General features: G+C 39.3%; 1 protein-coding gene across 4 annotated transcripts; it reads left to right on the top strand.

The window, feature by feature from the left end:
• The first annotated feature begins 281 nt into the window (after positions 1-281).
• pan3 (poly(A) specific ribonuclease subunit PAN3) lies at positions 282-17,140 on the top strand. 4 transcript variants are annotated; one of them, XM_046833416.1, is made up of 18 exons: positions 301-1,041; positions 2,507-2,628; positions 5,094-5,166; positions 5,254-5,324; positions 6,133-6,277; positions 6,383-6,612; positions 6,747-6,851; positions 7,904-7,961; positions 8,229-8,390; positions 8,501-8,617; positions 10,058-10,159; positions 11,007-11,169; positions 12,156-12,243; positions 12,768-12,907; positions 13,094-13,223; positions 14,517-14,581; positions 14,813-14,951; positions 15,029-17,140. In XM_046833416.1, exons 1-18 carry the CDS (start codon positions 684-686, stop codon positions 15,167-15,169), a joined length of 2,409 nt encoding a protein of 802 aa, XP_046689372.1. In that variant the 5' UTR covers positions 301-683; the 3' UTR covers positions 15,170-17,140. The 4 variants fall into 4 exon arrangements, 2 of the variants coding, with proteins under 2 accessions (XP_046689373.1, XP_046689372.1); XR_006923671.1 differs by lacking the exons at positions 14,813-14,951; positions 15,029-17,140 and having other exon boundaries at positions 282-1,041; positions 12,768-12,927; positions 13,536-14,518; XR_006923670.1 differs by lacking the exons at positions 14,813-14,951; positions 15,029-17,140 and having other exon boundaries at positions 283-1,041; positions 12,768-12,927.
• The last annotated feature ends 1,658 nt before the right edge of the window (positions 17,141-18,798 follow it).

The raw sequence follows: 18,798 nt of genomic DNA, 5'->3' as shown, positions 1-18,798 counted from the left end.
TTTTTAGTTGTGGATCTGAATAATAATAATAATAATAATAATAATAATAATAATAATAATAATAATAATTATTATTATTATTATTAATATTATTATTATTATTATTATAGACAAGGTCGTTTAAACATGTTTTATCCAATGGCACTTATAGAAGCCAAAATGAGTAGACGTGCATTTAGACTGTACATGCATTAATTAGAGCATGCATGCATAATGCTCTTTAACTGTTCAGCGTTTTATAATGAGGCAGTGTTGTTATGGGGTCTGGTGCTTGCGAAAAAGTCGCTTGTTTGTTTGCGCTTAAATTGCAGCCCTGTTGAGCACTGGCACTAATTGCAGCCCTACCCACAATGCACTGCGGCGCTGGTTGGTGCTTTAGCTGAACGGAGCTCGAAAACAACAACAGCGTGACCCGAGCGGAACAACAGCGCCGAGCCGAGTGGAACCGAGCCGAGCCGAGCCGAGCCGCCTTCTCCCTTTTACTTTAGTAATTTGTTTTATGTTATCCTGCACGGCGGTTATTTCCTAAACGCGATGGCTTTCTGACGCTTCAGTCTGGATGATATGGTTGATCTCTGCTGCCTTTCTTTTTCTCTCCACGCGTTTGGCTGGGATTAAAGTGTGCTAGGTCTCCCTATGTTTGAGCGTCTTCCGGCGGCGGTGGCGGCGGCATCAGCGGTGCCATGAATAGTGGACTCCCGGTCTCGGCTGCTACGCTCAGCGGTGTCGGAATACCGGGCGTCAAGGTGAAGTTCTGCCGCTATTACGCGAAAGATAAGACTTGCTTTTATGGCGACGACTGCCAGTTTTTGCACGAGGATCCTTCCGCGACGGGCGCCATGCACGGAGGAGGCAGTGGCAGCCCGGTGACTTTAGCCCTCGCTGGCGGGGCAGTGAGCACCGCGGTGGCGGCTGTGTCAGGGTATGCGCTCGCTGGCAACGCAGTGGCAACTTGTCCGAGCGGAGCTCCGGTGGGTGTCGCCAAAAAGAGCGATTCTCTTGGGCTTGCAGGAGCGGCTCTGGACGGCCAGTTGTTGAGCAGTAAGTTTGACCATTAAGCACATACACCGAGTGAGGCCTAATAATGCGCCCCCTCTTTAGTGTCGAGACCTAAGCGGGCCTCAGCGGTGCTGCTCCACAAATCGAGACCGGGGATTCAGCGAGGCCTAGTTTCCCTCTCGAATTCAAAATAAAGACTCGAGGAGAAATAATGCATTGCGATTTGCTTTACAAATGTGTGAAAGTTTAAGAAACGAAAATAGTTTTTATGTTTTTTGTCAGTATATATAAACACAAATAATCAAAACTGCACGACCTGTCATTGTTTTCACTGAATCGCTTTTTTTAACCCAAGCATGATCAAAACATACATTGTCTAATTTTTTATTTACATACACTTCAGTTTGGACTAAAATTGAATTTCCCTCTCATTACTTTTTACCGCGCAATTGAACAAAGTGTCAAGACTATTGCAACATCAGACGCAGCAGCTGTGCGTGTTTTCCTGTTTATAACCTTATTTGTAAAAAAAAAAAAAAAAAAAGAAATCGTATTAACTAATGTGCTACCGTGTGTTTTTTAAACGTATCACATCTTTATTATAAAAAAGAATCACGCAAATAGAGATAGATAAATATATATAATTGAAGACATGGCGGGTTTTTGTTTTTAAGAATGACTGCGAAAGCTTAGCGCGTCAGTTCGCCAAACTGGTGACGTCAGAGGCAAACCTGGATTTGATTGGCTGATAGATCACTGGCAGGTTTACACTCGAGCTGTTGCTTCTCCTTTTCTAATAACAGGAAACCTTTATACATCCCACATTTTATTAACATACCAATCACATTCCATTTTTTTACCAAAAAAATATCTACACATTTATAAGCCGTTTTGTTTATTATGCAATTTCTCATTTCATTTCAACGTTCAATTAGGGCTAAATACAACAAATATTAAAACAAATGTAAACTGATTTTTTTGTTTTCAGAGTTTCTACAAGACTAGTCCCTGCATCATGTACACACTAGCGTAACAATACATAATATAAAATGTTATTAATGTATTCTGTCTTATCACATACTGTTTCACTGTGTATTTGGAAGCTTTATACATGCTTTTGATGGGGGGGGGGGGTGTCTTTAATGGCATTATTTAATTTTATATGTGATTCATAGCTCTAGATTTCTGAGCACTGTTTTTTCGGATAAAAAGGGGGAAGAAAATGCTGTGCAAAAAGATGATTTGCTTCATTGTTTTGTAAAGACATTGGGTTATATAAGAATCTGATTTATATACTTTAAGGAAAATAAATCTCTGACTAAATCTGAGTAGAAGCAGAATAATCCTGCACTTTCAGGCTGAAGCTGTTTTACATGCATACAAAATGCTGTTCAAGGCTAAATCTGATCTTTTTTTAAAAACAACCTGAGTGGATAGTCTGGTACACAAAAGATCACAATCAGCGTATCTTTCTAGGTTTTAAAGTGGCTTGTGTGTCTTGTTTCAGTCCCTGGAATGGACAGTGTGGCGCTCAGTGACGCAAATCTGACCAACTCCTATTTCAGCAGCAGCTTTATCGGAGTCAATGGGTTTGGAAGTCCAGCCGAGTCCAAATACTCAATGATGCAGGTCTGTTCATTCATACACTATATTGGCAAAAGTATTCACTCACCCATCCAAATCCTCGAATTCAGGTGTTCCAATCACTATCATGGTTACAGGTTATCTAAATCAAGCACCTCGGCATGCAGACCGCTTCTACAAACATTTGTGAAAGAATGGGTCGCTTTCAGGAGCGCAGTGAATTCCACCGTGGTACCGTGACAGGATGCCACCTGTGCAATAAGTTTAGTCATGACATTTCCTCACTACCAAATATTCCACAGTCAACTGTTAGTGGTATTATAACAAACTGGAAGCGATTAGGAATTGAACCACTGGAGACTAGAGCAGTGGAGACGTGTTCTCTGGAGTGACGAATCACAATTCACTGTCTGGGAGTCTGATGGACAAGTCTAGGTTTGGCGGTTGCCAGAAGATCGGTACTTGTCTGACTGCATTGTGCCAAGTGTAAAGTTTGGTGAAGGAGGGATTATGATGTGGGGTTGTTTTTCAGGAAAAGGCTCAGCCTCTTAGTTCCATTGAAAGGAACTCTTAATGCTTCAGCATTTTGGACAATTTCATGCTCCCAACGTTCCTGTTCCAATATGACTGTGCACAAAGCAAAGTCCATAAAGACATGGATGAGTGAGTTTGTTGTGGAAGAATTGACTGGCCTGCACGGAGTCCTGACCTCAACTTAAACACCATTGGGATGAATTAGAGCGGAGACTGTGATCCAGGCCTTCCCGTGCAAAACATCAGTGTCTGACCTCACAAATGCGCTTCTGGAAGAATGGTCAAAAATTCCCCTCAACACACTCCTAAATCTTGTGGAAGAGTTAAAGCTGTTATTCTTAGAGTTGAGTGTAAATCACACATTTTTCATTTCTATTAGTTATATTCTATATGGGCTAAGGTTTATGACAACCTGACCAAAATATTGTGCTTTTTGAACATCCACATTTACTCCTACGTTTTTGTTATAGCAACCATTACTCTTCTGGGATGCGTGTGAGATGCAGTCAGTTACAAGGGTCTTAAAGTGTGGTACTGATGTAGGTGTGGTCTGGAGGCCTGGGGTGCTGTCAGTGTTCATATTCATCCCAAAGTTGTTTAATAGGGTGGAGGCCGACACTTTAATGCAGGCCACTCAAGTTCTTGAGTTTTGAGTTTCCCTATTTTGAGTGAAGAGAAAATTCAATGCTACCGCGTGCAAAGATTCTATACAATTGTCTGTTTCCAACTTTGTAGTTACAGCTTGAGGAGAAACAACAAGATGTCAGGTGTCCCAATACTTTCAACAATATAGTTTATATAATAGATAGCTAGGGTTTAATAAATCTTATAAATTCTTCACGTAATAGAATCAATTGGTCACATTATTAAAATCTGAGGGCAGTAAGGTAGAACTACTCACCATGTTATTTAAATATGGCTGTGTGTGTGTGTGTGTGTGTGTGTGTGTGTGTGTGTGTGTGTGTGTGTGTGTGTGTGTGTGTGTGTGTGTGTAACTACAGCACCCGTGGTTGTTTTAAATTGTCCTTTTAGTTTCAGAGAAACTATTACCTGTTGTTATAATGTCTGCCTTAAAAGCCTAAATTCTACATCTTTATATTTTCTAAATTCTTTAGAGTGTAGACTGTAGAAGATTACAGGTGTGCTTTTCTTATAAATCTTCCCATAATGTTGGGAAGAAATAGAGTTGGGCAAAAGTACATCTATCCAGGCCCCCCTCTCCCTTCCTTCCCTAATCAGACTTTCCTTTCAAACCCCTTTTTTTTAAAACCCATAATGCATGATTTTTGCGTGCTGTTTCTCATTTATTATTTCTACTCGCAACGTTCTGCTTTGCATTGTCATAGACCCCATCTTAATCATCATCATCAGCATGTCCAGCTGTGTGAAAAAGAGGAAATGCACACGCTCGAGCTGTAAGGCTGCACTTCTCTGCCAAAATTCTTTATAAATCATTAATAAGGTGAAAGTTTGTCGGCGTGCGGATTTGATCCCTTTCTTTATGGACTTGCAGCAGGTTGAGTGAATGCAGTTGCAAGATTCGTACCAAAGTGTTCTTAAAGGAACGAGACACATGTTCCATCAGACATGCTGTCCTGAGAAAATAATCAAACTTTTGGTTCGTAACAAACTCTGCTTCATCATTCTAGCTTAGTTGTGGAATAATTTCCTTTAACAGCGTGGCACAGAATGTTTAACTCCCGACATAATCTTCACTACTGAACACTGCTTCTTTAAAGTAAAGCGCTTCAAGTGCAGAGTGTAAATTGTCCTACAATGTTCATTGTAGTCATACTGGGGGCAGATACATTTGTAGCATGTAGGTCAAACCAAAGCTGTCTTCATACTATGAATTGTAATAAACTGTCTTGTGACCTTGATTCCTGTTTATTATATTTCTTATAACACGTGTAATATTCAAGGACTTGTCATTACACTCGCTCAGACATGGGACTGATGCTGTGTGTGTTTTGTAGAGAATGACCAGCAGCAGCAGCTCCCCGAGTCTCCTTAATGACGGTGCCAAGAATTTCAGCCACAGCGCTCATGGTGAGCCACAATCTGCCGTTTGCTGTTGGAACGTTACGATGTTTATTGGCTTTGGAACATCTCTGACTGTGCGCTTTCTTTTTGCAGATCCTGTAAGTTCCCCCACATCCTCCCTGTTTAGCGACTTTGGTGCTTTAAGCATTACACAGAGGAGAAAGGTAAGCATTTTATGATGGACCTAAAACCTTTTCTTTTTTTTTTTTTTTTTTTTTTTTTTAAGATGTGGAGACTTACTTTTTGTTGTGTTAAATGCATTACTGACTTCTTGTGTATATATTTTACTTAACAAATTAGAAATTTCAAGGGTTTAGTCCAATACCTCCAAAATACCAGAGTCTATAAACCTATTTGAAATTGAGCTAAAGGCAGGTGTTTAAAAGGTAACAAGATTATAGAATTAATTATTAGAAATTTAAAGGGGTGGCTCTGCACTTCCTGTATATCTTTTTATTCAGACTAATTTATTGACCCTTCAGATACTTTTAAGCTTTAAGATTTTGTTTTCCACCAAGTCTTCTGGACAGGGTCCTATTAAGCTCCTGTGTGAGAGAGGAAAAAGAGAGTGACTGGTGAGAGGATGACCATTTCATCAGTTCTATATAATGTAATCGAGAACATGAACCTGTTTTACTGATGTTCCAAATTTGCTTCAATCTATTTTGATTTGTTCTGAGATAAATAAAAAAGGTTTAGAGAATGTGGTACAAGATAGCACTTCAATAAAACACTTTCAGGGTGTGCTTACTGAGGAAAATAATGAAATTCGGGCTTGTTGTGCCGTATCCCACCAACTTGATTTGTTTTGCAATAACCGTGCGATTATAAATTGGTTTATTCTTTAATTATTCTTCTTCCTAATCCAGCGTTATTCTATCCAGAGGATTGTATGTGAAAGTGACCTGACCCAGCATTGCTGTGCTGTTATTATATGGATGGGCCTTTTTTTTTTTTTTTTTTTTTTTGCAGGCTCCTAACCCTGCTGCCACAGAGTTTGTCCCTAAAGGAGCACCACGTATGTCCACGATGTCTCAAGGGGCCGTACAGGCCTTTCCTTCGCCGCTATTCCCCCATCCTGGCCTGAGCAACTCGGCTGCAGTGGGACTCGCCCCCGGTGAATAGTTCTCCCTCCTTTTTTCCATCGACTCCTCATTTTGATCAGAGAAATATTCAAACCGTGAAGTTATGGAGGCCCATCTTTAACTCCTTTCTTTCACAGGTATGTCTTTGTCTGCTGGCTCGTCTCCTCTACACTCGCCCAAAATCACTCCCCACACCTCACCTGCCCCTCGGCGCCGCAGCCACACCCCTAACCCCAACCAAGCCAATTACATGGTACCCACAACGGCGTCAGAGCAAGGAGGTGCTGCCCACATCATCCAAAAGGAGACTGTAGGAGGAACCACCTACTTTTACACAGACAACACCCCTGCTCCCATGGCGGGAATGGTACGCTCCAAGGTTTTCTCTCTCTCTCTCTCTCTCTCTCTCTCTCTCTCTCTCTCTCTCTCTCTCTTTCTCTTTCTCATGTTTTTGTTGATATTCCTTTTGGCACTTAAGTAATCGGCTTGCTATCATGTTAGGTGTTTCCAACGTACCATATCTACCCACAAACAGCACCTCATGTGGCGTACATGCAGCCCAAAGCCAATGCTCCATCCTTCTTTATGGCTGATGAGCTCAGACAGGTATTCACCTCTTATCTTTTCCTCCTACTGTTACCTGTAGAAGCGCTGTAATGGCTGTGACGCATACGAGACCAAAAGACAATCTGTTGAAAGAGAATAAAGCTGGGTTTATAACAATAACATGGATTGATATTAGTGTTCATTCGGGCAGCCAGACTTTATTATTATGCTTGGGTAAAGCTGTATGATTTCAGGCTTTGCCATGAGATTATTTCACACCAACCAGCAGCCAACTGTTAATTTCTTAGAGTTCAGACACACAACTGGCAACAGTAACAAGTTCCACTTGCATAAAACCATTCAATTTTATTAAATATATAAGCAACTTTAAGTTTTTTTGCTTCTTTTTACTTTTTCTTCTCTTTAGTTCACATCCCTTTAGTGAGAATTTTTTTTAATGCATATAACTCGTACGTGGAGGTAAGGTCATGTCAGTATTATCAGAATATCTCTGGGGAAATTGTGTGCGTGCGTGCGTGCGTGCGTGCGTGCGTGCGTGCGTGCGTGCGTGCAAAAAATATATATCTTGTTTTAGACTTGTATTCATAATGTAGTTGTGAAAGACTTTTGACACAGCATTAAATGTGCATGATAAATATGTAACGGATCGAAAAATATATATATATATATATATATATATATATATATATATATATATATATATATATATATATATATATATATATATATATATATATAATATAAAATAAGACCAATAAAGCCCTTTAAAATGCATTGAGAGATTCAGTTGCCTCATCACCCATTTTGTTTTGATCATTATTTTAGGAATGGTGACTAGGCCATGGCCATTAGCTGTGGAATACAGTTTTTAGCTACTATTGTCCAAATAGGGTGTACTCTGGTGTACACAAATTTAATCTGAGATTTTATTACTTTTTATAACTAAGTGTAACAATTTATGTAAAAAATGTATACTTTTACAATGATAATAAATAAAATTGAATTGTTAATTCAGCATGATGTATCTTAAAAATCGGCATCCCAGTGCACCAGTGAACCCAGCAAACAAATCTCTTGCTCTTATTTTTCAGGAGTTGATTAACAGGCATTTGATCACAATGGCCCAAATCGATCAGTCTGAGAACGCAGGTGGGTACAATGCAAGTGAATGCACTGCTGGTGTTCTGAATGTTGACTAATCCTCGTCTCTTTGGTTTATGGCTGTCTGAACCGTCTGTGGTCAGTTTGTCGGGATTCATCTGGTGTCTGAATGCAACCACATCCTCGGTCTGTCATGTTGGAAGAAATTTATGTTCAGAAATCTAACCAAAAAGGTTCATTTTTGTGTGCGTGTGTGAAAGCGAAATTGAAGGGAACTTCTGCTTCAGTTTCTTACTAATTTGATTCATTTCTCAGGAGTCCCATCTGAGGTGGACAGCTACCACAGCCTCTTTCCCCTGGAGCCTCTTCTGCCCCCCAACCGACTCCAGAAAACCAGCAACTTTAGTTACATCACTTCCTGTTACAAGGCGGTCAACAGCAAAGATGACCTGCCGTACTGTTTGAGGCGGATACATGGTGAGAAATGTGATCACAGCTTGAGCCACATGATGTGAAACATCATAACATGAGGTTAAATACAGTTTAATGCATAACTGCGCATTACAGCACGTGTCTAATGTTTGCAGGCTTCAGGCTGGTGAACACCAAGTGCATGATGCTGGTCGACATGTGGAAGAAGATCCAACACTCCAACGCTGTGACTCTTCGAGAAGTCTTTACCACCAAGGCTTTTGGAGATCACTGTAAGGAGCTGGACTTGAATTTGTATGTAATCCTGAGTTTCTTTAAAGCATTGCAGCACAAATATTGTAGTTAAAGGAGAGCGTGAGCTGTAAATAGAATGCTCTCTCTCTCTCTCCCTCTTTTTTAAACTTTGCAATGCTTTTCAGAAATTTTTATTTAGCACACAAAAAACCCTTAACACTCTTGATGTCATTCTTGCACTTGTCTTTGCAATTTAGCAGACGTTTAAAAAAGCTCCACAAATTCATTAGTAATGATCACAACAGGTGAAAATGCTGCTCTTGGTATATATTCACAATTCTTGCTCTTCTGGTTTCCTTGTTTGGATGCCAAATACTACTGCCACCTGCTGGTAAGGGAGTTATTTTCTCTCATGCAAACGCGCGGTTTGGTGTCCGATGCGCCCGCCTAATAATCGGCCTAATTTGCAGCACAATTGCCAGATACCAATTAATTTAAAGAGTTCTCAATTGATCGCTCTCTATACATCACCTCTTTTTTTTTTTTAAATACATTTATATTTTTTCTTTCTTTTTTTAATTTTTTTTGCAAGTGTTCTGCACCTTTTTCCACATACAGGAGCTCAGAGATGCCTGTGATTTGACTGGTGATGCTGTGATTGACCAGTAGTGAATCCTGCCTTTTTTTTATTTTTTTTATTTTTTTTAATACATCCAGGGAACAGTCTGTTAGTCTGTTGGACTTGATCCTTGTGATTATTATAGGATAGAGTTTTTGCTTTATTTGTGGTCCCTCTCATGAACCCAATGTCACTTGTTAGTTTGGCCTTAAAACTGGTGAACATGCAGGTCATATTTTTGGTGCATTAAATCTCCAGCTAAAGCACTGGTGAATTTCCAGATTCTTTGTTTTTGCTAGCTGTAAAAATGGTGATTATTTTCCTGCTTTCGCAGCGTTGGTGTTCTCTTCGACTTTCATGCTGGGGCCGAGACCATGTACAGCAGGCACTTCAACGACCCAACGGCTGACTCTTATTTCACGAAGAGGAAGTGGGGTGAGTTCTTGTTCCATACCCAGAAATCAACAGGCCTGTATTATCTCCAACAGCCGAACATATGACTGTGTATTAGTTTATTTATTTTAATTACTAGATAAATTAGACAGTTAATTTATTGTTTAGTACAAATCGCTAGTATTCTATTTTTATTTTTTATTTTTTTTTATTTTTTTTAATACATCCAGGGAACAGTCTGTTAGTCTGTTGGACTTGATCCTTGTGATTATTATAGGATAGAGTTTTTGCTTTATTTGTGGTCCCTCTCATGAACCCAATGTCACTTGTTAGTTTGGCCTTAAAACTGGTGAACATGCAGGTCATATTTTTGGTGCATTAAATCTCCAGCTAAAGCACTGGTGAATTTCCAGATTCTTTGTTTTTGCTAGCTGTAAAAATGGTGATTATTTTCCTGCTTTCGCAGCGTTGGTGTTCTCTTACGACTTTCATGCTGGGGCCGAGACCATGTACAGCAGGCACTTCAACGACCCAACGGCTGACTCTTATTTCACGAAGAGGAAGTGGGGTGAGTTCTTGTTCCATACCCAGAAATCAACAGGCCTGTATTATCTCCAACAGCCGAACATATGACTGTGTATTAGTTTATTTATTTTAATTACTAGATAAATTAGACAGTTAATTTATTGTTTAGTACAAATCGCTAGTATTCTATTTTTTATTTTTTATTTTTTTTATTTTTTTATTTTTTTTGCTTTTGTTGTATAGAAATTGCTCAAATACTGTGTAAATTAAATTCCTTCTTTAAGTGCTCCAGGTTATGAGTGTGAATAAGACCACGTGGATGACCTTGCAGACCTTGTAGTCTGTCATTTTTTTAGCTTTGGTTATTCTAGTGTTTCTGAGGACACAGAGTTCGGGGGGGTGTGGGTGGGTGTAAAGTGGTGAAAGAGGAAATGGTGGTTGAAACTGTTCCTGTGCCAGGTGGGGTCTGGTACCTGCAACAGTAAAAGTGATGGAGGAAGCAGAACTGCACGCTATTCACCAACTGCACTGGAACCCGAGAGTGGAAAATGAGATTCAATAACAAAAATTGAAGAAAGCCAACCTGATCTGCTTTGTAGTTTGTTTTATAAAAACAAAATAATAATTGAAACGGGTCAGCCGCACTCCTAAAACACAAAAGAGCTTGCTTTGTTCCTATTGGTGTGCATGTTGCAGCCCGATTCTGTGATAACAGGATTTATTCCACCGCTGGGCTGAATTCTCAAATCATTCCTCAAAAGCATGGGTTCGGACTGCAGTTACAGCTGTAACCCAAGTTGTGTTGTGAGGTGTCTCTAGGGAATTATTTTTGTCTAACAGCACATTCCACTGCAGGATGATACTTATTCTTTGTGTATGTGTTCCTGTAGGACCGCATGAACCACCTCCTCGACAGCATGCCGGTCTGCTGCCAGAGTCTCTGATCTGGGCCTACATTGTACAGCTGAGCTCTGCCCTGCGCACCATCCACACTGCCGGCCTGGCATGCAGGGTCATGGACCCCAGCAAGATCCTAATCACTGGAAAGACTCGGTACTCACTCACTCTCTCTCACACACACACACACACACACACACACACACACACACACACACACACACAAAGTGACCATCCACTTTTACACTTTGAGGCTTCAGTTATTGTGCAGATTTTTATCTATCTTCATTAAATTAACTCAATAGTAGATAGTCATGTATCTAATAACTTATTAATAATTATTTGCTTCAGTTTTTCTCTAGCTAACTAAGCAGGTTTGCCACTAGCAGATAAAATGTCATAGAAAAATTATTAAATAAATAAAATGATAAATGTTAAATACAATTTGTTAAATGCACTTTGATCTTTACTTACCTTGTATTGGGGAGAAACAAAGCATTTATGAGCAGCATTTAAATAATAATAATAATTTTTGATTTAAATCATTTCCTTTATGTAGTAATTTATTTAGATAACATCTCAGAAATGCAATGTTATGCTTTTAAATACTCAGTCCAGATGTTTCCAGTGTACTTGTACTTCAGTGGAACAGCCGGTGTACTTGTGCGGGGAGTGATGGGTTTTTTTGTCTCTTTTTTTAAATGCTAGTAGAAACTGCTAGTATATTTTGTAATGTGCATCAGCTGTAATGTGTCTATATACAATAATTGGTTTTTTTTTCCCATCCTCAGCAGACCACCACACACACACACACACACACACACACCCATTAAAAAGTGGATTAAGACTTACTAGTTTGGGTATGAAGTGAATGCAGAAGTTTTATTCCGGTTTTAATTTCTGTTCCTAAAATGCAATGATTGAGATGATTTAATGCTTTTATGTGGTTCTGGTGTAACAACAATCTTTCACTCACTCTCGCACTCACACACTCGCACATCAGCTTTGATGTTCAGGATTTTGTTCAGTTTTTTTTCGGTTTGATGGAATAATTGAAATAATTGAGAGCATTTATTTGTGTAACTATTAAATAGCTAAATAATTAGTGTTTTTACCTTTATTTTTTTTTTCTTGTTGCCTAGGTTACGTGTGAACTGTGTAGGAGTGTTTGATGTCTTAACATTTGATAACAGTCAGACCAACCACTTGGCCCTCATGCCCCAGTACCAGGTAAAACCTGTGAGACTTTATTCTAGACCACGAGCTGTAACATCCATGCACTACACCTGCCTTTTGCCCTCTGTGCACAACCTTTTACTTTCCTTTTTACCTGTTTCACTGTTTTTTCATCACGTGTGTGTATGTATATATGTGTGTGTGTGTGTGTGTGTGTGTGTGTGTGTGTGTGTGTGTGTATGTATATGTGTGTGTATGTGTATATATATATATATATATATATATATATATATATATATTATATATATAAAACACTCAATCACACACACACAGCCTTCTCTCTGACTTTCTTGTAACTGTTTCATTTTCTCTTACTTATTTACACACCCAGTCTTCTTTGACACCTCTTGCTCGCTCGCTCTCTTTCTTCCTTCTGGTTTCCCCCTCTCCTAAACAAACACACAGTGACATATCTGACCTCTCTATCACTCTCTTACTCGGATACACCTTGCTTGCTTTTTCTCTGACCTCTGTATGTGGATCCTCTCTCTCTCTCTCTCTCTGTCTCTGTCTGACAGCAAGCAGATCTGATCTCTCTGGGGAAGGTGGTGTTGGCACTGGCCTGCAACTCTCTGGCTGGCATTCAGAGAGAGAACCTGCAGAAAGCCATGGAGCTTGTGTCCATCAACTACTCATCCGACCTCAAGAACCTCATCCTGTGCGAAAGCCCTTTACCACGTAGTTTCACACACGTGCGCGCACACACGCGCACACACTTTTATGAAGGACTATCATTTCACAGTTCCAATCGATAATTTGTGAAAGTCTAAAGAATAAATGTGTGTATTTGCAGGAGTGTGAACATAAAGTGACGTGTGTATGTTTCTTGACTTGTTTCCTCCAGGTACCTGCTTACGGAGCAGAGTCGCCTGCGCAGCGTTAATGACATCATGCCGATGATCGGAGCAAGATTTTATACCCAGCTGGATGCTTCACAGATGAGGAATGATGTCATTGAGGAGGATCTAGCCAAGGTGTGTAGAATGAGGCTTTTGTTGGGGTTAATACATTTCTCCTTTCATAGATTTGTGATCATAATCAGACTTTTTCAGTGATTGAGTGATTATTTTCTATTCAGGCTGGTCAGAAGGTGTATATTTTTTTTATAATCTCCAAATCAGCACTTTATATTAAGGTTCTTATAGTAACCACTTAGTTAGAACATGAAATATGTGTAACCCTTGATCTAGTGTTTATGGTAAGATGTTTAACGTTTCTGAAAGGAGTCTCCAGTGTCAGCACTGTTTATCATTCAGAGGTAAAGCTTTTTGCATTTTCTGACACAGGACTTCAGTCTTCAGAATGTCAGCTTTCAGGATGCTCTGTGACTGGATTTTTGGGCTTATCAACAACAAGAAAGGAAAAAAAAAGCAAGAGTTTGGAAAGTGCAGTGTGCAAGGGATGGAAGGTGTGATTACTGTACACTTCAGAAGCTGTGGACTTTACTGGCCACAACCGAGTGTGAAACTGCTGTGTAAACTGGCACCGCCCTTAAGCACGCACACATTCACGTATTGTTCCTGTTAGCTGTTTATTTTAATGTCTTTAGTTCACTTGTTTATGGAGTTGTCGCCGAGGCTAGTTGTATACACTCTAAACCCGTAAATGAATAAATTAATAAAAGAAACTAAAGATAAAACAATCACAGCCCTTTCTTTTCAGTGCACAGCCACACACCTAACACACAAACGAGTGAAGACGATTGGACGATTTCTTTAATAATTACAAAAAAAAGAATGAAGCATGTGCAAATTTTTTTTAAATAAATGCTGATCTTTAAATGTCCACACATGCATTCCTTCTTCAAAAATGACTCGCCTACTTCCATATGACATTCTCACTGTTTTCCTTTTATAGCAATCCACTTCCTGTACTCCAAAATGTTAGCTGAATTTGAAAACGAAGAGAAACTAAACACTGTTTTCAGCTTTCTCTTCCATTATTTTCTAGCTGTTAGAGATTTTACCATCCTGCATCATGTGATCTCTCTGAGGAAATTGTATGTTTTGAGACTATTACCTGTGAATTTTATTAGTGAAATCATTATAGTTGATGTTCAGTATGTCTGTGTACTGAGAATGTAAATAAATGAGCACATTTAACAGGAAGTTGTTCATCTCTGGTGACCTTTTTAAATACATTAGTTTTAAGTCTGGCTTTAACATTATTATCAGCAAAGTGTAATGTGACCTGTTACTTAATAACCCTAAAATGCCCCCTTCCCTGTGGGGTATTTTTATTTTTTTCCTTTCTCCTCTTGTCCAAAGGAGGTGCAAAATGGCCGCTTGTTCCGACTTCTGGCCAAACTGGGAACCATCAATGAGAGACCAGAGTAAGTCCTGCATCTCTTCTAATAAGCATTATTATTTTTATTTTCTTTTTATAATTGAATGTGGATGTGATCATACATGAATATATAAAAACATTGCACATGAAGGTGGACATGTTGATTTTGTGGTGTTTGTAGGTTGGTCTTTTTAATTTATAAAATATTCTCATTAGCACCGTAGCATTAGTTCTTGCTTTTGAACATTTTCAAACCTGCTTGTTTGAAATGCTGCAGATTCCAGAAGGATCCAACGTGGTCTGAGACGGGAGATCGCTACCTGCTGAAGCTCTTCAGAGATCACCTGTTCCACCAGGTGACTGAAGCTGGCACACCCTGGGTCGACCTGAGCCACATTGTGTCTTGTCTTAATAAAGTAAGCATCGGGTTTTGTGCATTTTCTATTCATTTCCTGTGAATGGTGCGATACTTGATTGCTTGTGTGCTCGTCAGCTGGATGCTGGAGTGCCCGAGAAGATCAGTCTGGTGTCTCGGGATGAGAAGAGTGTGCTGGTGGTGACCTACTCAGACCTAAAGCGCTGCTTTGACAGCACCTTCCAGGAACTGCTGGCTGCTGCCAACGGCTCACTGTAGCGCCCCTCGCAGGCAGGGGGTGGGAATGCCTGAACCAGAGCACATTGCACTACAGTGAACGAAGACAGGCGCAGCTAGAACGATCTTAACAGCCGAAACGGAGCCAGCTAGTTGCTCACCTCCAGTCAGATACACTGTCCTAAAAGGAAGTTATACTTTTTTTTTTTTTTTTTCTCTCTCTAAAGTGTATTTTTTTAGTTTTCCTAAACTCTCAGCTGCTGAACATGACAGCTGTGATGAATTTTTTAGACTTGGAGGAACATATTGTCGATAAAAAAACATTTACAGGCAATTTCCTGCTTTTATTTTTCCATTGGAGGATGCACTAAGAATTTTAAGTTTTTCCTTTTTAAAAGAATTCATGAGTTTGTGTCCACAGGATGACACAAAATGACAACGAGGACTAATTTTCTGGGGTGGGAGTTGAACAACCTCTTCGTTAGGCACTGCGAGTTGGGACAGACCACTTGCCACGTGTGCAGAATCCAGACCACTTTTTGGCTCCATTATCATTTAGATGGGACAAACCATTGTTTGATGGGGGATGGAGTGGCCAAATTGCTATGAAGACTGACCACTGTTTGGATGTGTGGTGTGGTATGTTCTCGTTGCCCTTCGCAACTCCCTCCTGCTCCCCGACTCCCCCTGGCACCCCCACCAGCCGGTGAGTGGAACTTTCCAAAGTCACATGCGATCACAAAAAGGTCTCACCATTACTGCCTGGGTTCTTGCTCTGTCCATGTAACTTTGGTGGCACTGACAAAAGGGGTGCTTTCTCTTGTTGCTGTGTAAGACTTTATTAGACTTATGCAACCTCCATTTGTTTTTTTTTGTTTTTTTTAATTTTCTTTTTTTGCAATGTCGCAAGAATCAACAACTATGTGAATGGATTTTTCGTTTGTTTATCTTTTTCAATCAGGCATTTTAGGTCTGGAAAGGAACCAAAGAACTGGACCATGTTTAGGAAGGGAACCAGTTCTGCCTCTGTGAAATGTCCCTTTCCCTCTGCCCCCTTTTTGTGGAGCAACCATTTAGATTATGCTCACATGTTCACCCCCCACATCCATCCCACCTCATTTTGTTGATTACAAGCCATCTTGGTCTCCAGGCTGGTTGACATATTTTGGATTTAATCAGTAACTCTTATGTGATGGTTCCTTTCTCTTTCATTCCCAGAGATTGTGTGGTCTACATGATGGGACTCTCATTCAGACTAGTTCCAGTAAAACCTCTGGGATATATGGAGTAAAGGGTGGGGCCTTTTAGTTAGGGTTTGAATTTATTTTGTGTTTGTTTTTTTTCTTTTTCTATTTTCCTCACCTGAAGATAATGTGTCAGTAACATCTGGTGAAAAACTGAGCATTGACAAAACGGCAGGTAACAGTGGGGGTGTTGGGTTGTGGGAGGGAGTGGGTGGGGTTTGTAGAGGTGGTTGTTTTTGCACTTGGCATTCTCTCAGGACGACTCGACCCGAATTTAAGCCAATGATTGAATGTGTTTTGACCTGTCATTGGTGACCCTTTCCAATCACGAGTCGAGCTACAGTGGAAACGGCGTGACGTGAGCAGGTAAGGTTGAGCCACGCTGAACACTGAGGGCTCAGGCAGGATGAAGCATGTTATACTGTGCTGATGTGAGGATGCTGTTTTCGAATTATTCTTTTGTGTTTTCTCCTTTGTTGTTTGTCAACACAACAGTGAATCTGGTGCCAAGCCTCTCCGATTTTTTTGTTTTCCCTTTCCCAAAATACACACCTTCCAGCATATCCAGCCAACACACAGCTAATTTTCATGTCATATCATGAATGCCATCACCCTGTACCCCGAGGATCACACTCCAGTAAAAGTGTGCTAACCCTTAAAAACACACAAAATCTTAGTACTTTTAATGCAAAACTTATTTCATTGTCTCACATTTTGCAATATTTGTGTGTACAACAGTATTTTAATAAAGAATACAAAAACTTTAAAAGTTCTCCTGTGTGTGTGTGTGTGTGTGTGTGTGTGTGTGTGTGTGTGTGTGTGTGTGTGTGTGTGTGTGTATATATATATATATATATATATATATATATATATATATATATATATATATTATTTTAATTTTTTTACACAAGAGATATTGGGGTTTTAATAACGCACTTTATATTGTTGCAATCCATTATGTATGTCAATTAGATCCTATCTAACGGAGTTTAACAGTCAGCACCACGTCTAGAACACTCCAGCAGTCAACTTTCACATTCAACTTTCGGTAATGTTTACAACAATTACATGCTTACAATAAGACTTTGTGGACTATATAAACATGCATTCAAACAAATAAATGATTCTTTTGTAGATCTATAGTTGTAGTGTATATTTTATAAAAGATGCAATGTCTTGTCTTGTAAGTATTCACCCCACACCCTTTTTTTTCCCACATTTTTTTTAAGGTTATATTTAAAACTGTCATCATTGAGCTTTTATAAAAGTGGTTTAGCATGAGTGGCATGTTGAGCGCTAAGCTGTAGCAGTTATCTTTCTTTTTTCTTTTTCTTCCACGTGAAACTGCTTCTTGAAGTAAAGTCAGAGGCCTACAAGAAATGGCTATTGAGATCGAATGACACTCGAATTGCACAAAATGTTGAAGTCTGGGGACACCAGGTATTTTCTTGTGGCAGATGGTTTAGACCTGAACTAAATATTAAACCTTATTTATTTTGTTTTATTTTTAAGTTAAAGTGGGGTGAATACTTATGTAAGACATATTTGAGAAACAAAAAGCATTTACATAAACTGTGTTAATTGCAAGACTAAAGTAATTAGTGTAAATAAATAAACTTGTAGACATCCAGCATTAGTTCAGGCAACACAGATTTGTGACAATTGTGATGCGCTACAGTTTGATGTGATGCAGCTTCCTTACAGAATCTGTAGTCAGTGCACTTTATTACAGCAGATCGACGGTTCTAGCTGCTCAGTGAATAGAACACATTCAGCGTCATTAATGACCTAATGACCTTTAAAGGAGCAGTTTGTCATTTTCAGAGCCCTCTGCTAACTTCTCTTATCCCTCAACTTCCTTTCCACTTTTCATTTCTTTAATCACACTTCTTGGTTTCTTTCCCTAGCTTCCTGTACTTAAATCATAGCACAAGGATGAGATGTGACTTATGAAGGGTGGACAATTTAATGACCCTTTATAAAGTTGATGGACAGTTGCATTGTGTATATGATCTGTCTTTGGAAACTAGCTGAAGTACATGGGTACAAGGAGTTAAAATATCACCTAGAGGTTTACTTTTGAAGAGAAAGGTACGGATGTGAGGAACGTGATATCTGAAGCTTGCTTTGATCTGAGATTCTTTCCTCTATCTGGTATCTTCTTTACAGCTCTGAATATTAAATCACTCACTTTAAAGGTGCAGTCTGTCATTTTAAAGACCATTTGAGTAAATATTAGGAAAGAAGGAAAAATGTATAAAATTTTAGCGTGATAAAGCACAAAATGTTGAATTTGTAATAGTTTAAAAAATTGTAATAGTTTAAAAAAAGTCATTCCTGATTAGTTAAAACAAATTAAATCTCACAAACGATGTAATTTTTTGTGTGAATAAAAACTTGGTTTCTTCAAGAAAATTTCCTATAAAA

The sequence above is a fragment of the Silurus meridionalis genome, chromosome 21, assembly GCF_014805685.1.
Source record: "Silurus meridionalis isolate SWU-2019-XX chromosome 21, ASM1480568v1, whole genome shotgun sequence".
Lineage (NCBI taxonomy): Eukaryota > Metazoa > Chordata > Actinopteri > Siluriformes > Siluridae > Silurus > Silurus meridionalis.
This window is presented reverse-complemented; position numbering and strand designations above follow the sequence as displayed.